The following is a 22,399-nucleotide window of genomic DNA, read 5'->3' as shown; positions in this document are numbered from 1 at the left end:
CAATGTGAGGTTCCCTTTCATATTATAGTCTCATGTTTTCTTTTACAGGTGGGTGCGGGAGTTTTTAAACAATGACAACAAGGGCCTGGATGTTTTGGTCGAGTATCTCTCATTTGCACAGTGTGCGGTTATGTAAGTACAGCCTGTGAAGTTGTTTTGCTGAAATATACATGGGAGAACCACCATAGGACTTAAATACCACAAGTTTTGGGTTTTGTACTGAGTAGGAAAATCTCTGCACATTGAACACTGATTCTTATCCACTGTAAATTCCTGTGTCCTGGTGCTGAAGTAGCAGCATGTGTTCCAAATCACAGTTTCCACCCCGCGCTGTCTGCCATGTGGAGCTGACTTTGCAGTTGTCTGTGTTTTTTGGTCCCGGCTGCTTCAGTTCTTGCACATTGTCATGCTGAATACCATCTCTGCTGCTCATGGCTTTGCTTTACCCAGTCCTCTCTCTCTGTCCCTTGGCCGCTCAAGCTTCTTCTGTATCCCTTTTTGATGTAGGTTTGATTTTGAGGGCATGGAAAACGGGGAGGAAGGCTTGGTTGAAAAGTCCAAATCCTGGAGCAGATCCATCGAGGATCTGCAGAATCCCAACGCCCTCCCTGCCCCTTTCACCAACGGCCTCGCTCGCTCTGCCCGCCAGTCTGTGCTCCGGTATGTATTTGTGTGCCAGCGCCTTGCCAGTTCTCCCTGCATCCAGCTCGCCATGATGCCATGCCATTTTTTTTTTTCTCACATCTGTTCTCTCCATGTAAAAGGTATTATATTACAGGGTCAGTAACACCTACAAATCTAAGGGGGCCATATAATTTCAATGATGCTTTAGCTATGGTGCATTTGTATACCTCAAAAGTTTACGTTAGGACTCTAAATGTATCTTGGACAATTTTGGTCTTCCTATACAATTCTGTTTAATTCAACATTAATAGTAAGTTGGAGGATTAATCTATGTGAAAAATAATTAGATAACACCTGCTTGGGTTCTATCATTATCAAGCTAATATGTAGATGAATTAAACCCGGCCAAAAAACCCCAAAAACAGTTTGCAATTGCTGAGCATTGGTAAATAATCCTGGCACTTGTATGACCCTTTTCATTTATTGGGTGTTAATGCCAACATCATAATAAAATGATGTACTTGAAAAATTTAAAATATGGTCTTGTTAAATGAAGGCTATGTCTATTCCCAGTCAAAACTTTGTGTTTAGTACAGTTGTTTTGAATCTGTGAAGAAGAAATGATATTTAAATAGCTTAGTGCTAAAGCCAGAAAGTTCCGTTAACCTTTTAAACTTAATGTCTCCTAATAGCAGCTACAATACATTACCGGGAAAGAAGGCTTTGAAGAACTCCCGATTGGTCAGCCAGAAGGATGACGTACACGTGTGCATCATGTGCCTCCGGGCCATCATGAACTATCAGGTAAAGGGACATCATAAAATGTATTGCTGATCTCTACAGTAGTATGAGTAATGTGTGTCACTAACTCTCGGGTGGATAGTGAATGCAACACATATTTGGGGATTGGTGTGACCATTTCTGAGGCGCGGAGTCTAATGTGCCGGCGGTATTCACAAGGGACACTCGCAAGATGGTATGGACTTGGCTGCCTCCGACACACTGGTCGCTGCCCTCAGAATAGGTTCCCCAATACATGTGCTGGTGAACTCTGGATGGAGCGGAGAAGACTTTCAATGTAGTCAACAGGCCGGGTCAGAACCAAACGGACAAGACGGTACCAGGTAGCAGACATATGCGGGTCACAGAGGAAAGCCACGGTCAGAACCAGATATTAAACGCAGTACCAGGGGTAAGACGAAATCAGAGTCACTAATAAAGCCAAGGTCAGGAACGTGTAACAGGATATGCACAAGAACGTTGGAGTAAGGTAATGGAGCCTATACTCTGGCACTGAAGTGCTCCTTATATAGGTCAAGGTGAGTATAGCGCCAATCAGATTCCTTAATTTCCTGCGCCTTTCTATTTAAATCTTAAACAGAGCGGCTTGCGCACCCCTATGGGAGCCGAGGCCGCCTTTCAGCAGGAGAAGAGGGGAGAGAGCAGCTGACAGCGGGCGTCCAGGATCTCTCCGCCCGCTGTCCCACACCGGGCTGGATCCCAGCGTCGACTGCGCTGTGACATTATCCCCCCTTCTGGGGGTGGGCACCGAACACCCCACAAATGGCTTGCCAGGGAACTTTTGATTAAACTTTTTGAAGGAGTTGAGGTGCATGAATATCCAAGGCCTTAACCCAACAACATTCTTATGGACCATATCCTTTCCAATCCACCAGGAATTGAACTGCACCTCAGGACATTCTGGAGTCCAAAATCTGTTCGACTTTGTACTCCTCTTCGTGATCCACTGGAATCGCAGAGGGAGGATCACATTGTCTCGAATATTGATTGAGCACCAGAGGTTTGAGAAGAGAGATATGAAATACATCGGGAATCTGACCAGGAAGTTTTAAACGGACAGCCACCGGATTGATTACCTGAAGAATCTGGAAAGGACCAATGAATCTGGGAGCAAACTACATTGTGGGAACTTTCACAAGTGTTTAGTAGACAACCAGACTTTATCACCAGGGTTCAATACAGGACCCTTCCTTCTCTTTTTGTCTGCCACCCATTTATACTTGGCAGAGACTCTCCTCTCTCCAATTCTAGAGGAAATAACTCACAGTGCCACCAACAGCTGGAAGGGATACTAACTGAAGAGCTGGCAACTCTGGTATCACAGGATGCAACCCATACTGAATGAAGAACAAAGAGTGCCCCGATGCCTCATGGTACAAATTATTGTGAGCAAATTCAGCCCATGGCAACAAAGAAACCTTATCGTCTTGTTTGGCTGAGACATACATCCGAATGAATTTCTCTAGATCTTGATTTACACGCTCCATTTGACCATTACCCAGAGGGTGGTATGCAGAAGAAAAACTTAGGTTGATATCAATGCACTTGCATAAGGATCTCCAGAACCTAGAAGTTAATTGTGCCCCACAGTCTGAAACAATGTCTTTGGGAAATCCATGTAGCTTGAAGATTTCCTTTTTAAATGTGTCAGCCAATTTCGGAGCCGACAGTAACCCTTTCAATGGGACAAAGTGAGCAACGTTGGAGAACCTGTCCACCACTGTCCAGATTGTATTGAAACCCTGGCAGGAAGGTAGATCCGTTATGAAGTCCATGGAAATATGAGACCAAGGACGATCAGGTACTGAAAATGGACATAAAGAACCCAAGGGAAGTTGAGGAGACACCTTCTGTTGAGCACAGGTGATACAGGCTGCCACAAAGTCTTTAACATTGCGACGTACAGACTGCCACCATTACTTCCTGAGGATTAACTCCAGCATTTTTCCCCACTCCTGCATGACCAGAGAAGTCCACTGAAGTAATTTGGTTTGCGCTCAGGTGCTACAAATGTTTTCCCTGGTGATCTTGATCTTAGTAACTGCAACAAAATACGCAGGATTTACCCCAATCTAGCACTCTATCAAACGGCATGCTTGGTTGATCAGCTTAGTGATTGGTCGAACGTTCTTAACGCTAAACCCTGGGTCAGGTTAGAGAGTGATATTTTAGGCAAATTCCCCCTTTGTGATTTACTCTGGATTCCAACCAATTTTAGAGTCTCTTTCAAATCTATGTCCAGGGCAACAATAGCTTCTCTCAAAGCGTGGGATAGCCTGTCTCTCCTTCTACAATTTAGCCTGCCTTCTCTCCACCTCTCTATTCATGGTTTATCATTTTTAATCACAAATTTAAACCTGCTTTCCTGGTACCTCAATGGTATCCGTACTCTCCGAGACTTCTTTTTGAATAATAACCTTCTTTCCTTCGCCCAGTTACAGGTTAGCTTTTCCATTCCCTGTAAAGATTTCTACAAATTTCTTCAAGTCAGACATTGGATACAGTCCTTTCCGCATTTAGCAGGCTCGTCGAAAATGATTCCTCCCCATGTATTTTCACGCATATCTTCAATTTCACGCAAAGGAGGTATATCTTTTTGGTACTCTCTTCTACTCACAGCGGAAGAGCCGGACAAGATTCCGGCCATTATTAAATGGGAATATCACCTAAATATATTTCTGGACTCACATGAATGGGCTACCCTTTTCTTTTCTGTATTTAAAATGTCTAGATGTATATTTAAATGTATGTGAAATTGCTCTACCGCATTTATTTGACCCTCGATAGGTTACACAAAATTTGGCCTGCTCAATCTAATTTGTGTTGGCGTGCATGTGGCCAAATAGGCGAGATATTCCACATTTTCTGGAATTGCCCTATTATACGCCCCTTTGTTTGGAGGTGGAAGATTTGATCCTGAAGGTCACGGGTATGCGGCTATCTCTGACCCCCTCTACTGCTCTTTTACATTTATTTCAGGATGATGTTCCTACCCACCATAGATATTTTATTAGCCACGTACTTATTGCTACCAAGGCAGCTATTGCCCAGTTCTGGAAGCATGATAAACCTCCCCCCTATCTTTGATAAAGTCCAAAATAAATTATAGTTGCCGGATGGAAACTTTAAATTGCTCTTACTCTTCTTCTGCTAACTCACCAATGATTAAGTGGTTCAGCTGGCAGGAATTTATAATGACGGATTCATGTCTTTCAATAACCACACATTGATATATCAAAGTTTGGATGTGTTCTATATTTTGGTCTGTATAATGGGAGTTCTGGAGTGTTTTTTACTGTTTGTGTAGGTCATCCACTGATTTTGTTTTTTGTTTTGATTTTTAGTTATATGTGATATTTTGATTGACAATTGCCTGTTTTTCCCCCTTATTATATTTTCCCCCTTTCTCTTTTTTCTGTATCCTCCCTTTTTATTTTCTATGTCTTTACAAAAACAAAAATGAAAATTCATTAAAAATTATTGTTTAAAAAAACACGCAGGATTCAGAATTGGCTTGTCCTCCCGTACTTCATTCTGCTCGGCGGAACTAAATGCTCGAGACAGAGTCAGCTTTCACGTTTTTACAACCTGGATGATGGGTAATAATCAGTTTAAAACGATCGAAAAACAGCAACCATCTAGACTGACGATAATTCAGGCAATGATCAGTTTTGAGATAAGTGAGATTCTTGTGATCTGTAAAAACCGTGACCAAAAATTTTGCCCCCTCCAGCAGATATCTCCACTCTTGCAAAGCCAGTTTAATGGCTAGCAACTCCTTATCCCCGACTGCATAGTTCTTCTCCGGTGCTGAGAATTTACAGGTAAAGAAACTGCAAGAGTACCATGTACCCTCTTCATCCTTCTGGGACAAGATCGCCCCAACACCAACTGTAGATGCGTCCAACTCTAGGAAAAAAGGTTGATCACAATTGGGATGTCTCAGAATGGGAGCTGAAATGAAACACTGCTTTAATTTGACGAATGCTTCCTCTGCGTCCTGTTGCTAAACTCTGGTATCCTGGCCTTTCTTGGTGAGTGCAGTGATAGGGGCTGCAATGGATGAATAGTTTCTGATAAATTGCCGATAGAAATTGCAGAAACCAAAAAAAAACGTATCGAATTTAGTCCTGTCGGACGAGGCAAGCTGACGATGGCGGAAATATTCTCAGGGTCCATCTGGAGACTCGAACCCGAAATTATATACCCCAAAAACTTCAACTCTGTTTGGTCAAAGGAGCATTTCTCTAACTTGCAGTAGAGCTGATGAAACAAACAGATCACAGGTGCACAACTCCAAATTACTAATTATATATAAATACATTTGCAATACAATTTTGCAATTAATAGAGGTTTTTAGCATAATAATAGCCAAGGTTATGGGCCTATCCACCATATCCAGGTAACCTCTGTCGGGTAGGTCCCTAACATACTAGGGTTTAAATCCAGAGTGCAGGACACCCCCAAACTATCCCAGATGAGCCGCCCCAGGGCACAGCCATAATAGGAAAAGTGAAGTGTAAAAGAGATAGTTAAGAGCAGCCACTGCTGCATATAAAGAAATGAAAATAAAAAGGTGAAGTACATGTATAATAAACTGTGAAGGGTTAAAATGTGTAATAAAAGAAAAATGCGTTATAATGCGGTGCCCTGAAACAGATCAACCAAAGCAATCCAGGGGGACCCATGCCCCAAAAATGAACCAAAGTTGCACTACAGTATATAACTTGTAGGACTTACCTAGAATTGTGCCTAATACTAATGTGCATATATATTACCACACTCCATGCTTTTAATACAATAAGGGAGGGATGCTAGTCCAGACTGAAGGCGTTTCCTTTCCCTCAGGTGTGCAATAAAGCACATTAAATGGAGTATATAGGAAAGATTCCTGGACTGCACACTCTGAATATATATATAATGGGAGGTGCTACCTGTGTGAGACTTTTATTGTAGGCACAGAAACAAACAGATCACAGGTGCACAACTCCAAATTACTAATTATATATAAATACATTAGAGCTGATGAGTGCGAATTTTCGATAAAACTTCACAGACGTGCTTGCAATGACTTTCAAATCTTTGGAGAATATCAGGATGTCATCAAGATATACTGCATACTGGTACAACAGATCTCGAAAGATTTGATTCATGAACTTCTGAAAAACTGCAGGTGCGCTTAAACCAAAAGGCTTGACCAAGTACTCGTAGTGCCCATCTCGAGTGTTAAATGCAGTTTTCCACTCATCCCCTACTTGGATTCTAATCCGATTGTATACCCCACGAAGATCTAATTTAGTAAAGATTTTTGCACCTTTTATTCATTCGAAGAGCTCAGATATTAGTGGTAGGGGATACCGATCTTTGATAGTAATGGCGTTCAAACCCCGGTAATCAATGTAATGTCCCAAGCCTCCATCTTTCTTCTTGACAAAGAAAAGACAGACACAAGCAGGTGATTTGGATTCTTGGATAAACCTGCGTTCGAGATTCTCCTTGATATAGTCATTTATGGCCTGGGTCTCAGGAAGTGACAGGGGAAACACTCTTCCACGGAGAGACATCTCTATGGTGAAATCCACTCCTGATGAGCAGGAAGTGTCTCTGCTGCATTTTTACTAAATACGTCCTTGAAGGACTGGTATGGAGTGGGTAGAGAATCATCTGGGATAATGTTCGTACTCTGGATGACCCGATGTGGCGGTCTGATTACTAGTAAACATCTCTGATAACACTGAGATCCCCATGACAAAATTTGGGGCTTATTCTAGTCTAACGTAGGAGCATGCTTGCGTAACCATGGAAGACCCAGGATAATTGGAATTATGTAGAAAGAAATTAACTCTTTATGAAGAGCGCCAACTTGCATGGTAATCTCTGGAGTCCTGGAACTGATAGTGGCCATAGGAAGTTTATTCCCATCTACCCCAATGACACAGAGTGGGATCTGTAAAGGCACACTACGGATTCGGAACTCCTGGACCTTTTTATAGTGATAAAATTACCATCTGCTCCTGAATCCAGAAAGGCCTTAAGTGTTTTGATGGGTTTTTCTAACCGCAGGATCACATTGATCGCAAACTGTGGTAAAACTTTCTCGGTTGGGGTGTGCTGGTGCGCACCTAAGCCGACCACCCCTCGATCAGTTAGGCCTTTGTCGTTTCCCGGACATGTAAGACAATGAATGAGAAGATGATCTGGATCACCGCAGTACAGGCAGAGTTTACTTTTGAATCTCTTTCTTTCTCCGCAGCTGGGAAACGTGATTTCCCAATCTGCATAGGTTCCTCAGAAGACTCTACCGGGGCAGTAAAATGAGGTGCAAGCTTGAAGCTGAAGCGCCGAGATTGTTCCCGCTCCCGAGTTCTCTCTCTGTGGCGCCGGTCTATGTGGATGCATAAGGAGATTAAATCGTCCAAGGATGTGGGCAACTCTCTGGATGCTAAGACGTCTTTCATTTGCTCGGAAAGTCCTTGCATAAAGGCCGCACGCAGTCAATGAAATTGCTCTTACCTTCATTGTTCCATCCCAATTCAGAGGCAAGGGTTTGGCATTGCACTGCGTATTGACCTGCAGTCTGGCTTCCTTGTTTTAATTGCAGGATAGCTGATGAAGCAGACGATACCCTGCCAGGCTCGTCGAAAACTTTTCTGAAACCTTTAAACATTTAGAGCGGTCATTAACCACAGGATCATTCCTTTCCCATAGTGGAGAAGCCCAGACAAGAGCCTTTCCAGACAGCAAGGAAATAACGTAGGCCACTTTGGTTCTTTCTGAGTAAAAATTTGCCGCTTGGCTCTCAAATTGGATTGAGCACTGATTCAGGAAACCCCAACAACTTTTGGGTTCTCTGTCATGTTTGGAGGGATTTGGAATTCGCAATGGTGCGGATGCCCCAGCCGCTGGAACAGACATCGTAGATGGTGACGCTGGCTGTACATGAGGAGATTGCTGACTGCCAATCTGTTGCATTAACGTCTGCAGGCACTGCATGAATTGTGCCTGATCTTGTTCTTGCTTTTCCACTCGACCGAGCAAATTCTCCAATAAGTCACGTGGCGAGGGATTACCAGCAGCATCCATTTTCTTTTTTAGGCCAGAGTAGTCTGTCACTAACTCTCGGGTGGATAGTGGACGCAACCCATATTTGTGGATTGGTGTGACCTATTTCTGAGGCACGGAGTCTAATGTGCCGGCGGTATTCACCAGGGACCCTTGCAATAAGGTATGGACTTGGCTGCCCTCGACACACAGGTCGCAGCCCTCAGAATAGGTTCCCCTATACAGGTGCTGGCGAACTCTGGATGGAGCGGAGAAGACTGTCAACGTAGTCGACAGGCCGGGTCAGAACCAATCGGACAAGACGGTACCAGGAAGCAAACGTATGCAGGTCACAGAGGAAAGGAAAGGTCTGAACCAGATATCAAATGCAGCACCAGGGGTCAGCCGAAATCAGAGTCACAAACAAAGCCAAGATCAGGAACAAGTAACAGGATATGCACAGGAACGCTGGAGTAAGGTAATGGAGCCTATACTCTGGCACTGAAGTGCTCCCAGGAACTACCTTATATAGGTCAAGGTGGGTATAGTGCCAATCAGATTTCCCCATTTCCCGCGCAACTCTATGGGAGCCACGGCCGCCTGTTTGAAGAAAGAGAGCGGAGAAAGCAGTTGACTGCGGGCGTCCAGGATCTACCGACCCGCTGTCCCACGCCGCGCTGGACCCGGTAAGTGACACCCGGGTTCGGCTACGCTGTGACAATGTGTGAGCAGGATACATTTGGCTCAGGTCTAGTTGTATGGTTGACATTAGTCTAGCAATCACGACACCAGTTAACAGAGGTTGTGTAAGAATTTATGTTCAGGTTTAGTGTTCCCTTTAAGAACCTCTCAATCATAGCTTTAAACTTTGCATATTACTGCATGCTAATAAACTGTTAAATAATATATAGTCTGATTTATAACTTATTTTGTTTTTGTTTTTTTTCCTAGTATGGCTTCAATCTAGTAATGTCCCATCCTCACGCAGTCAATGAAATCGCTCTTAGCTTAAACAACAAGAATCCAAGGTAACCTGTCCCACACTTTGTATACTGTCAGTACATCCTGTTCCCATCATGCTACATAGCAGTACTAAATAGAATGCTTAGTAAGGAAATAGTAAAGGTACTGTACCATTGATTCTTTTTGGGAGGCTTCAGCTGGATCATCCATGCTTAGGAGGCTTGCCCTATGCTGCTCCCTTGTCTTTCATAGGCAAACGCAGGGGGGGGGTTCCGTCTGCCTGGAAACCCCCCTCCCCAGCCCACACCATGACCACAATAGAAATAGTAGTATAATAGAATTTAACTAGTGCTGCATGTACTTCTCAGTATCACAAATGAAATAATTAGCACCACCTGTGGATCTTTTAACATGTATCATCCAGTAATAAATAACCTGTGCATCAACTAGGAGATCAGGAAAACATTCACTGTTACTAAGGGATGTGCTGCTATAGAGCCCAATATGTATATATATGTCCAGGGCAGTGCTAGGTTATTCTGCTGCTCCCAGACTCCTGGACTTGTTCTAATACTCTGGGATGGTGCCCACATCTAAAATAAAACCATTCAGCTCAGGCAGGATGGCTCTACTGCTGCATTTAATGGCATACTGTGATTGCTGGTCCTGTACATGCTGGAATTATGACACACAATATACTTTGTATGACGCATATTACAGCTGGTTAAGTGCTAATTCTACTCTCTTCATGGACTGGCCACACTTACTCTAAAATCAAACATTTGGAAAACCCCCCTCTAGAAATCCTGCGTTTGCCACTGTCTTTATAGCCTGCACTGAGATATTCTGTGCCATTGCGTACACCTCTGTGTTTTATGCAATGGTTATTTAGCACAATTCTATAAATCCATATTTTTTTTAAGTAAAGCACACTATTTATTACATAGAACTAAAGCTTTGGTCCTGGAATTACTGGCTGCTGTCTGCCTGGTCCGAGGAGGACATGAAATCATTCTGTCGGCATTTGACAACTTCAAAGAGGTAAGATGATGCAAGATTAACCTGATATCCGAGAAATGGGGCTCATTATTAGGGCGAGCACACAGAAGCTGCTCTGGGCAGTTCCGTATGATTGTCAAACTGGTACGCTGTATTGCTACAGACTATCCTATTAATTGAAGAGGTGAGTGGATGAAGGTGTTATGTAGCAATTTTCTGAAACATGACTTCTTTTATGGATGAAGGTGTTATGATCCAGGGATCATAATAACAATTGTATTTTAAATGTTGCTAGTCTATTTACTGATATATTTTGGTGCTATGTCCAATTCTTAAGTCAGTTTTTATCTATTAATTTATCTTTAACTCTAAATGTCTTCCTACATAACCACTTATTGGTTATACTATTGCTGTCTGGGCTATTTCAGGTCTGCAAGGAGAAGCATCGCTTTGAGAAGCTGATGGAATATTTCCGGAATGAGGACAGTAACATTGATTTCATGGTAAGTGTTGTCTCTTATTGAGGTTTCCAGTTTTCTTTCTGATGGCCTGTTCTGTCCTGGTAGTAAATAGACTCTTGTCCCCACAGGTCGCATGTATGCAATTCATTAACATTGTTGTACATTCTGTGGAAGACATGAACTTCCGCGTCCATCTACAGTACGAGTTCACCAAACTAGGCCTCGAAGACTTCCTGGAGGTAAGGACTAGAAATGTTAATTTTCCTGGCTCCTAGCAAGAGGAGAGCCCAGCAGTCTGCTCTCAGCTTCATAGCCGATCTCTCCCGCTCTGATGTTGTGGTTTTCTTTATAGAAGTCTAAACACACAGAGAGTGAGAAGCTGCTGGTGCAGATTCAGGCCTATCTGGACAATGTGTTTGATGTTGGTGGCTTGCTGGAAGATGCTGAGACTAAGAATGTTGCACTGGAGAAAGTAGAGGAGCTGGAAGAACATCTGTCCCATGTAAGTACATGCAGTCCTCCTATGTCGGATGGCTGCATGTCTTCACATTTTACTTTTTTTTTTTTTTAATGTTTTTATTTTTGAAACGTAACATAGCAATCAACAATCACAAAATACAGGTTATATATGGAAAATACCACAGTGGTTAACAGTAAAACAATTAGCCAAGGCTAATTTTTAAATGTTACAAACAATAAATAATGACCAGTATGGAAAAGAAAGGGGTAATGTAAAAGGAAATGAAGTCAGCACCACCATATAGCTCATAAATCAATAGGGGAGTCTCCGTCCAGTACCCTTAACTCATACCAACCAGATAGACACAACCTACACTGAATCCTTTTCTGCAAAGCAAGAGACAGCGTCTCTCCCAAACATCAAAAAAGGAGCCTACTCGCTTCTCCTTATCAAACATGGTCTCCACCCAATCCAACCTAAAGATGTGATTGAGATTCTCTTTATATGGGGAAAATGCGCGAGGCCCTGGATGGATCCAGTTCTGAAGTATAGTTTTGTTTTTTTAGTTGCAGAGCGAAGTGCCCAGAAAGTTTTTTTTTTTATTATTATTTTTTTTATTGCCTATAGTGATGCGATGAGACCTAGACAGAAACCCACATAATCGCCCACTGCAGAGTGAACGGACGTAATTAATCAGGGATCCCTCTGCGTCACACTTCACTTGTAATCAAAACCCCCTAATCACTGGGCATTCCCACAAGGTGTGATACAGATCATCTCTGTGACATTTGGAACATCTATGATAAGAAGCCAAGCTATTAAGAAATTGTCTGTGCTCCTTACCCAGATTATTATATCCACTCCAGATGCTTCCTTTTCTTCTAACAAAAAATGATGTTAAAATAATTAATGGAGTTTTAGCTAAATTTATTTGGGCTGGCAAACACCCCAGAATTTCTTTATTAAAGTTACAACAGCCACTATCACTTGGAGGGGTGAATCTGCCCTGTGCACAAGATTATGCTATAGCAGCCAATTATAGATATGTTCTAGACTGGATAGGGAATAGCAGTCATTTTGCGTATAAGGAATTGGACCAAGCTTTTAGCCTTGAGTGTAATTTGGTCAGTTTATTACATACTCTGCCCTTACATATTACTTCAGATATTAAACGTAACCCTCTTTTGAATACCCCTTGCTCCACTTGGCGACTATTAAGGAAACGACTTAATCTCTCACACACGGGATCTTTGTTTAAACCAGTTTTCACTGGTATTAATTTACAAGATGATATATCTGCAAAAGTTTTTAGGGACTGGAATCTACAAGGACATAGTTTGGTCTATCAATTTTTAGATGAAGACTGCTCTACAGTATTGTCTTTATCTACACTTAAAGAGCGTTATCCCAATATTAATTTTCCAGTGTTTGCATATTTCCAAGTAAGAAGTTATATTCTAAAAACATTGTCGCAGCTTGGTCAATTGGATAAAGTTAATGTTTTAGATGCTGTGGTGAGGAGTGAGAGGGGAAAAACATGGTCTACATCAATGCTTTATGATTATGTACGAAGGCGGTTGGACCTTGCTAAAGTTAATACAGGTCTGGCCAAATGGAAAGATACGTTTCCAGATTTGACGCTTCAATATGTTATTACGTCCTGTACTACATTAAACAAACAATTAGTTTCTTCTTCATATGCTGAGATGCATTACAAAATATTGCACAGAGCGTATTATACACCAAAACGTAGACATTTAACAGGAACATCAGATAATTCTAACTGTTTTAAATGTTCAACACCTAATGCTGACATAGTGCACTGTTTGTGGTCCTGTGAGATTGTTCAGGTATTTTGGAGAGAAGTACAGTCTTATATAAATAATATATTAAATATCCCTTTTGAGATATCGATGGCTTGGGCGCTATGGAACCACTATTCTACCGCAACTCAACCGAAAATATCAAGGGGAAAACGCTTACTATTAGCTAGAGTTGCCGGAACAGCTAAAAAAATATCCTGTCACAATGGATCGATTCTAATTGTATTCCCTTAAAGCTTATGTTACCAAGATTAATGTATCTTTATCAGATGGACTGGGTAGAAAGCTCACTTGATATCGAAAATAGTGCAAAAAATTTTTTTGAGATATGGCTCCCCTATATCAACAATTTCTCCCCATCTACCAGAGAAAATATACGTAAAGTGGTAATTTTGACCACATGGTATAATACAGAGATACTGGAAAATGGCCATCCACCATTCTGAGGGTAAACTATAGTGTTTCTAGCTTGTTATGAGATGCGGGAGTGTTTTTTGCATAACACAATCAATATATGGTTCATGCTTTGTTATATATACTATTATTCTAAGATGCTGACTATTAGGTGGAAATTCTGTTTGTATTGTAGGACATATATTTCAATTCTTTCTATATTACTATGTCATAGAAATGTTATAATTACAAGTTATATTGAGAAATGTAATCTCTGTCTAAACTGTATAATAACAATAAAAATATTTATTAAAAAAAAAAAAGAAATTGTCTGTGAGGAGAGAAGTAGGCCCTGTGGATCACATTAAGTAAAGCTCCTAATACATACTAGATGACAGACTTGCAGGAAATAGTAAGGTAATGTAGTATATCATGGCTAAAGAGCGAGAAGGGTATGGGTAAGCCATTGCCACATTCCAGTCCGGGAAACCTCATGGTCAACAAGGTCCCTTTAAGAAGATATGATTAATAAGAGCCTTTTTAGACATGGCCCTCATATTAAAAGTTTATCCCATTTTGTTGCCGTAACTGCTCAAATTACCGTGGAAACATAGTGCTGGGCCTGTAAAAATGGCGCAGGGAAGGTGCGGAGAGTTTCAAATGATATACACTGCTTCAGTAAGCAAAAGGGTCCTTTTTCTATTAACAAGATGATACAAAAAGCTAATTACCCCCCCTTCCCAAGACCTGCCAGATAGTGAAAGGGTAGGAAGCCATGCCATCCTGGAATTCTAAATTGTGGAGAAAGAAAAGATGGAGCGAAAGGTGGGCATTAAGGGGTATATTCACTAAGCCTTGGAGAGAGATAAAACGGAGAAAGAGAAGTCCCAGCCAATCAGCTCCTGTAATTTTTCAAACACAGCCTGTAAACTGACAGTTAGGAGCTGATTGGCTGAGGCCTTTCTTTCTCCATGTTCTCTCTCCAAGGCTTAAGCTGGGTACGCACTAAACAGATATATCTGCAGATGATGATTGTTCGTACACACTGAACAACCATCATCTGTGTGTTGGATGGGGGTAGGTCCTGCTGGCTGGGGGCGTGTCGTGCTACACCCCCCGTGGCTGCCGCTGCAAGTGTACGGGCAGGCGGCTGACCGTCCGTACACACAGCACGATGCCCCAATATATCTGCAGATATATTGGGCATCTGCTGTGCAGCACAGCCGACGTGATATGTCTGTGAACGACGTTCACAGACACATTGCTGGTACACACTGGCCGACGGGCACCCGATATATTGGCCGATCAATTGATCAACCAATATACCTGCCAGTGTGTACCCAGCATTAGTGAATAGACCCCTAAGACTGAAACGTTGTCGAAGGATTTGCCAAATTTGTTTAGTCAACCAAAGAAGAGGGTTAATGTTTCGATTAATGTCTTGTTGTGTAAGTGTAGAAAGAAAGAAATATTGAGATTATCTAAAAATCAGGATTCCAGTGAGTTGTTGGCATAGAAATCCTGCCCATGAAGTCAGTCTATTCAATAACGTAATTGGGCGGCTTAACTATATCGCTCTATATTGGGAAAATTAATGGCCCCATTTTATCTGTGTTGACATAATTTTAAAAGGCTAATACAAGGTCTCCCACCATGCCAAATAAATGTACGAATTTGTTCAGTAATCAATTTAATGTCTCTTTTAGTAAGGAGAAGAGGCAAAGCCTGTAGCAAATACAGTAGTCTAGGGAACGTAACCATCTAAATCAAATTAGCCGCTCCAAGATAAGAAAGGGTAAGATGATCGCAATCTTTGAACTTATCAGTAATGTTTCTTATCGCTCGGGATATATTAAGTCTGTAAAGATCAGCAGGGTTGCTTAGTGAGAGTCCTTCCCAAAATACATCAGAGAAGAAGCAGCCCGTTGTATGGAAACCGAGCCACTCCAGCGGGGGGACCGAGTGACCTGGGCCTAGCATCATCCCAACTGATTTGTCTGCATGTACAACTGATCCAGAGACGTTGCCATAATAATGTATTTTATCCAATATAAGAGTCAAACGGGTTTATGTACTAAGCCTTGGAGAGAGATAAAGTTCCAACCTATCAGCTCCTGTCACTTTACAGGCTCTGTTTGAAAAATGACCGATAAGAGCTGATTGGTTTGTACTTTATCTCTATCCACTTTATCTCTCTCAAATGCTTAGTACATAGACTCCAAAGTGTACTGAGGGCCATCTACATGAAGGAGCAAGTCCTCTCTGTGCTTTCTACATTAATGGCTGCTCTGTTAAATGAATGAATTGATGTATAGTAAGCAGTACATTTATGGACACATACTCGTGGCTTGCTAAAGTGTGTAAAGCATCAGCTACTGTATATGAATAGTAAGCACTCTAATTTATCTACTGGCATAGGAAGGTGCAGGTGACTGGATACATCTGGTTTGGCTCCCAGCTTGTTGTTATATGTTTGGGTAATGGTCACATTTATTCCTCAGCTTAATTATCAACATATCAACCATTCTCTGAGCATATGCGGGTTGCATGTGAGTTAGTTCTCAGATCCACAATCTTTCATGTATAGTAGCTGCATTGATCAGTATCTATCTATTTTACAGTCTGTTGTAGAATGTATGTGCAGGATAATCATGGATGTTTTGTGGGGGTTCAGTAAAGTTGTCTCCACTGTCCTGTCAGCATCTGGTTAGTGACAGACTGTGAAATTAGATGTGAGAGGCAGTGTACTTCACTTTATACAACAACATTTAATTATGGTCTCCTGGGAGGGGGGTCATATGTTTCTGCTTAATCCTTGTAAGGGAATATGTAACAACATTAGTCTTTGAAAATCCAATGAAGATGACTACAAAAGGCCAATGCCACCAAACCCAAACCTTCATTCCAGTTGTCAAACATTCCCCGTGAATTTCTTATTCACGTGTGAATCATCTGTCCACTGAATTCTTGTACTTTATTGTAAGGCCCCTAATTACTAAAACTCAATTTTCACTTTTGGGTGAAGATAGCTTGTAACTTATATTGTTTGTTTCATTATTTAAATTTTGATTATCAACATTTGTGGTCTCAGAAAAAAAAACAACTGCTCTTAATATAATTTAGTTTCAGAGCATCTGATGTTCACAAAATGTAATTTTAATAAACAACTGAAAACCATTTTGAGATTGCTCAATTTTTCTAACCTAACCCTCAATATGGCATCAGTATTATAGATGTTGACATCAGATTCTAGTGTCCAGTGTCGTAACTAGGGTCTTTGGAGCCCAGGGCAAGATGAAAAACGGAGCCCCCCCTCCCAACTATGCCAAAAAGTGGGAGTGGTCACATGCCTCAAGGGGCGTGGCCTCTGAAAAATGGAGGCGTTTTAACATGACACCACCGTTTCTCATCACTCTGGGAACATTCCTTTCCATTCCATATGCACCTTAATTCCCCCAGTAGTAGTGCCTCTTATGCAATGCCCCCATTAGTAGTGCCCCTCATGCAATGACCACTGTAGTAGTGCCCCTTATGCAGTATCCCCTGTTGTAGTGCACATTATGCAGTGCCCCCGGTAGTAGTGCCCATTATGCAGAGCCCTTTTGCAGTGCACATTATGTAGTGCCCCCAATAGTAGTGCCCCCAGTAATGCCACTTATGCAGTGCCTTCAGTAGTAGTGCCCCTTACACATAATTATTCTTGCACTCTGGATTGTTCCAACAAGTCAACAATAAGTCCATCAAAGGAATTGTCCCACGTCCTCCGGTATATGGTAATTCTCCGGTATAAAAAAATAAATGGGAAACACAATATAGGGCCGTAAAAAACTGACGTTTTTTTCGCCATTGGTGAAAACGGACGTTTTTCGACAAAAAAATTTGTGACATTTTCGCCAAAAAAACTGGTGAAAAACTGCAACAGGCATGTTTTCTCCATACAAGACCTGGAGAAAAAAAATGCAAAATCCCTATTTTTGGTTAAAAATTTTGTGATTTGTTTCAGAACCATTTGAGCACCCCCCCTAATGATAAATTACAGGTAAATTTTTTTGTAAGTTGCGAAAAACGGCCGCGCAAATTTTGGGTGGAAAAAAAAAAATTGTTGAAAATGGTTTTAACGTATTGGGTCTGATTTTTTGGGGGGTGGTATGGGTGCGCCAAGTGTTTTAAACATCGCATGCGGTAGCAGCAGGTGTTTTTTTAAAATTGCTTTTTGCGACACGAAAATATACTTGCACCCATTTTTAACATACCCCCAATTTACGTGGAACAGTAATTTCCAGACAGAAATCCCCACATTTTTAGCCAAAAATAGGGATTTTGCATTATTTTTCTCCTAGTCTGGGATGGAGAGAACTGTTTTCCAGTTTTTTTTTTTTCGCCTGTTTTCTGGCGCAAATTTTGCTGTGTTTTTGGCAAAAAACGTCCGTTTACACCAATGGCGGAAAAAACGCCCATTTTCGCTGCTAATTGAGTAAGACCCATGGTGTTATAATGTCACTGTATGATGTAGCCACCCGGGGATGTGAATATGAGGAGAATATGGTGATCTATGAAGATCATCTTCCGGCTTAGTATGGTCCCAACTGCCGTAAGAATCACCCAGATGTGAATGAGGATAAGTCTTGTGTGGAGTTTCTTACATGTATGCTTACTTGTAAGGGCGATGTATTGGCACATGAAGGTATCTTTATCTTCAGAAACCTCGACCTGTGGTCCTTAACGGAATGTGGGGACACTCCCTGATGCAAGCTCTGTTTTTAGCAGGTGGTGACTTATAATTAACCTCTGCAGCATGGAGTGCAGCGCCATAGGGTTTGTACATTTTTTGTTTGTATTAATATAATTATTCTTAGCCAAATCCCTGCTCCTGCACCCGCCACCGTCTGCTCCCCCGGTCCCGCTCGGCACTATGGGAGAGACGTCATGACGTCTCTCTCTTCACCCACTGCGGGATACGGAAGGCGGAGCTCATTAGTGAGCTCCAGCCCAGCGCTGGCCCTGGGTGCAGAAACCAATGAGAGTCCATCTGTAGAACCGCGGACCGTACTGCCCTGGACGGCAGACAGCGGTGCTCCCCCTGCACCGCCGGGTCCGTCAGCGCCCAGGGCACGTACCCCGCTCGACCCACCCCCCCTCCCCCCAGATATGCCACTGGTAGTGTCTGTGAATGATAGGCACCTAACCAGCTATAGCGGGAATTCAATTAGCCGTGAGGTTCCGTCGGGTTGAGCCCCAAAAGCTATTGGGCCCAGAAGCGGTCAGTGATCCATAACTAGGCTTCCGCAGTGTCTTTACTCTAATTTCTGTTTGCAATCTTAGGAGGTGAAGGCGGTTCCACTGTATTTGCCGGTTGGAGATCGTCCCACATTGCACAAGCTAACTGAATACCTCACATAATATACTACTATATAGGTATTAATCTTTTAAATATAGATCTTTTGAACTATGTAATGCAGGTATTTGTTGATCAGCCTCTCAAATGCTATGAAGCTGATTCTGAATCAGAGGCAAAGTGGCTGTAATTGCATGATGCCGCAGAAGCCAGTTTTATTACCTTATGCTAATGCGAAGTTCCGTACGGGTTCAAGAAAGTGCATAATTATCACCAGATCCACCTTCCCTGTGTTAGAGAGTCATCAAAAACAGACTTCCTTTCGCAGTATGTGCACGGAAATGTAACTTCGCAGACATGACACTCGTCCCCCAGTTCTCGCACGGAAACGCCCATTTCAGACAAAGCGAAATCCGGACCAAGATCCGACCATCTCAGAATCACCTGCAGATACAGTACTCAAACCTTAAATTCGCTTCTGTGCATTCGCTTCTGTGCATGTGCCGTTTGCTAATACTCACTATTTGCAGCTGTGAATGGTGCTGCGTCCGACTCGGTGATGGTGCTATTTACAGCACCATGCCCACTGCAGTTGTCCCTGGAACCTCCTCCTTCAGGATCTCCGGGAGTGGGGTCCCACAAAGTGGACAATTCTGGTTTTAATACTTTAGCAGCATTTTCATGTAATAGTGCTTTGTATGGTGTTTCTATGAGGACAATAAACACAGAGGGTAATCGTTTTGTAGCAGTGCATTATCTTCATTTTGTTGGAATGTACTCTGCTTATGTTCTTTATATTGCACACAGTCCGTGTTTACACTTTTACTACAAGAACTTTGTATAGAAATAATAAATTATAATAAATGAAGACTACCACTCCTCTTCAGTTTCACTGTGGTTGTGTTAAAACTTCCCCATTGCAATATTTGGTAGTTTCCAAGGGAATTTTTTAATGTATAAGGGAAAATGAATCTCTGGCTTGCTTTCAGTTCTGATTAGTGATATGAGTGTTTAGAATGACTAGTGATAAAACTTTCAGTAGGTTTTGTCATTTTGCGCTGCATAAGGACCTAATTATTGAAGTTATGATTTTCCTCCAGATGACTGAAAAGCTGCTAGATTTGGAGAATGAGAACATGATGCGGGTGGCAGAACTGGAGAAAACTCTATTACAGCGAGAAAAGGAGCTGGAGATCATTAGGGTGAGATACATAGAGAATTATTAGCGTACATCGCCGCTGTGGTTAGCGTACATCACTGCTGTGATTAACGTACATCACCGCTGGTGGTTAGCGTACATCACTGCTGTGGTTAGCGTACATCGCTGCTGTGGTTAGCGTACATCACCGCTGGTGGTTAGTGTACATCACCGCTGGTGGTTGGCGTACATCACTGCGGTGGTTAGCGTACATCACCGCGGTGGTTAGCGTACATCACCGCGGTGGTTAGCGTACATCACCGCGGTGGTTAGCGTACATCACCGCGGTGGTTAGCGTACATCACCGCTGTGGTTAGCGTATACATCGCCACTGTGGTTAGCATACATCGCCGCTGGTGGTTAGCGTACATCGCCGCTGGTGGTTGGCGTACATCGCTGCTGTGGTTAGCGTACATCACTGCTGTGGTTAGCGTATACATCGCCACTGTGGTTAGCGTACATCGCCGCTGGTTGTTAGCGTACATCGCCGCTGGTTGTTAGCGTACATCACCACAGTGGTTAGCGTACCTCACTGCTGTGGTTAGCGTACCTCACTGCGGTGGTTAGCGTACATCACTGCTGTGGTTAGCGTACATTGCCGCTGGTGAGTAGCGTACATCACTGCTGTGGTTAGCTATATAGTGATATCATGTGTGACAGCACACAGCAAGGAATCTCTGTGTTACTGTATAGTGATATCATGTGTGACAACAGCACAAAGCAAGGAATGTGTGTGTGACTGTATAGTGATATCATGTGTGACAGCACACAGCAAGGAATATCTGGTTGACTGTATAGTGATGTGTGCTGTCAGACCTGATATCACTATGCAGTCACACAGAGATTCCTTGCTGTGTGCTGTCAGACCTGATATCACTATACAGTCACACAGAGATTCCTTGCTGTGTGTTGTCACACATGATATCACTATACAGTAACACAGAGATTCCTTGCTGTGTGCTGTCACACATGATATCACTATACAGTCACACACAGATTCCTTGCTTTGTGCTGTTGTCACACATGATATCACTATACAGTAACACAGAGATTCCTTGCTGTGTGCTGTCACACATGATATCACTATACAGTAACACAGAGATTACTTGCTGTGTGCTGTCACACATGATATCACTATACAGTCACACACAGATTCCTTGCTTTGTGCTGTTGTCACACATGATATCACTATACAGTCACACAGAGATTCCTTGCTGTGTGCTGTCACACATGATATCACTATACAGTAACACAGAGATTACTTGCTGTGTGTTGTCACACATGATATCACTATACAGTCACACACAGATTCCTTGCTTTGTGCTGTTGTCACACATGATATCACTATACAGTAACACAGAGATTCCTTGCTGTGTGCTGCCACACATGATATCACTATACAGTAACACAGAGATTACTTGCTGTGTGCTGTCACACATGATATCACTATACAGTCACACACAGATTCCTTGCTTTGTGCTGTCACACATGATATCACTATACAGTCACACACAGATTCCTTGCTTTGTGCTGTTGTCACACATGATATCACTATACAGTCACACAGAGATTCCTTGCTATGTGCTGTCACACATGATATCACTATACAGTAACACAGAGATTCCTTGCTGTGTGCTGTCACACATGATATCACTCACTATACAGTCACACAGAGATTCCTTGCTGTGTGCTGTCACACATGATATCACTATTATTATTATTATTATTATCCTTTATTTATATGGTGCCACAAGTGTTCCGCAGCGCCTTACATAGTACATAGAACTAATAGGTGAACAAGAAACAAGTAACTTACAGTACATTACAGTGCAGGACAAGGACACGACTTATATACATTGCTGCAATAGCGATTGAAGCACTCACAATAAGCTGCCAGGAGTTGGCAGTCCCGTGTTAGGTGCCCTATGGGGAGTAGAGAGTAGAAGAAAATGTAAAAAGAAGCACATGAGGGAAGAGGTCCCTGCTCATGAGAGCTTACATTCTAAGGGGAGGGGCTGACATACAGCGTGACACAGAAGGGGAAGAAAGGAAGGAAAGAGCATGAGGTGGGTTAGGATGAGTGCTGGAAGGCCTTGATGAAGTAGTGGGTCTTGAGAGCCCGTTTGAAGATTTGTAGAGAGGTGGAGAGTCTGATGGGGAGAGGGAGAGCATTCCAAAGGTAGGGAGCAGCATGGGCAAAATCTCGGATGCGGGAGTGGGAGGAAGTAATCAGTTGGCAAGAGAGGCGGCATGCATTAGTTGAGCGAAGTGGGCGGGCGGGAGTGTGAAGGGAGAGAAGGT

The 22,399-nt window shown here is 42.5% G+C and overlaps 1 protein-coding gene across 4 annotated transcripts in view; it reads left to right on the top strand.

Annotated features, from left to right (window-relative positions):
* Nucleotides 1–22,399, top strand: part of FMNL3 (formin like 3) — a 133,538-nt gene that overhangs the window by 90,231 nt on the left and 20,908 nt on the right. For 3 of the 4 annotated variants that reach the window (XR_015869804.1, XM_088447130.1, XM_088447015.1), the window contains exons 5-13: nucleotides 49–132; nucleotides 508–660; nucleotides 1,317–1,428; nucleotides 9,418–9,494; nucleotides 10,377–10,470; nucleotides 10,857–10,931; nucleotides 11,018–11,128; nucleotides 11,242–11,391; nucleotides 20,001–20,102. Coding sequence is in view for 3 of the 4 variants with exons in the window: in XM_088447130.1 (XP_088303256.1) it covers nucleotides 49–132; nucleotides 508–660; nucleotides 1,317–1,428; nucleotides 9,418–9,494; nucleotides 10,377–10,470; nucleotides 10,857–10,931; nucleotides 11,018–11,128; nucleotides 11,242–11,391; nucleotides 20,001–20,102 (958 nt within the window). In the remaining variant the exon portion in view is untranslated. The remainder of the gene's footprint in view (nucleotides 1–48; nucleotides 133–507; nucleotides 661–1,316; nucleotides 1,429–9,417; nucleotides 9,495–10,376; nucleotides 10,471–10,856; nucleotides 10,932–11,017; nucleotides 11,129–11,241; nucleotides 11,392–20,000; nucleotides 20,103–22,399) is intronic. The other variant, XM_088447206.1, reaches the window with a different exon arrangement.

This window comes from Taudactylus pleione, unplaced genomic scaffold (genome assembly GCF_031769625.1).
Source record: "Taudactylus pleione unplaced genomic scaffold, aTauple2 ptg000005l, whole genome shotgun sequence".
NCBI lineage: Eukaryota > Metazoa > Chordata > Amphibia > Anura > Myobatrachidae > Taudactylus > Taudactylus pleione.
Note: the sequence above shows the minus strand (reverse complement) of the source record. Positions and strands in the feature narration are given on the sequence as shown.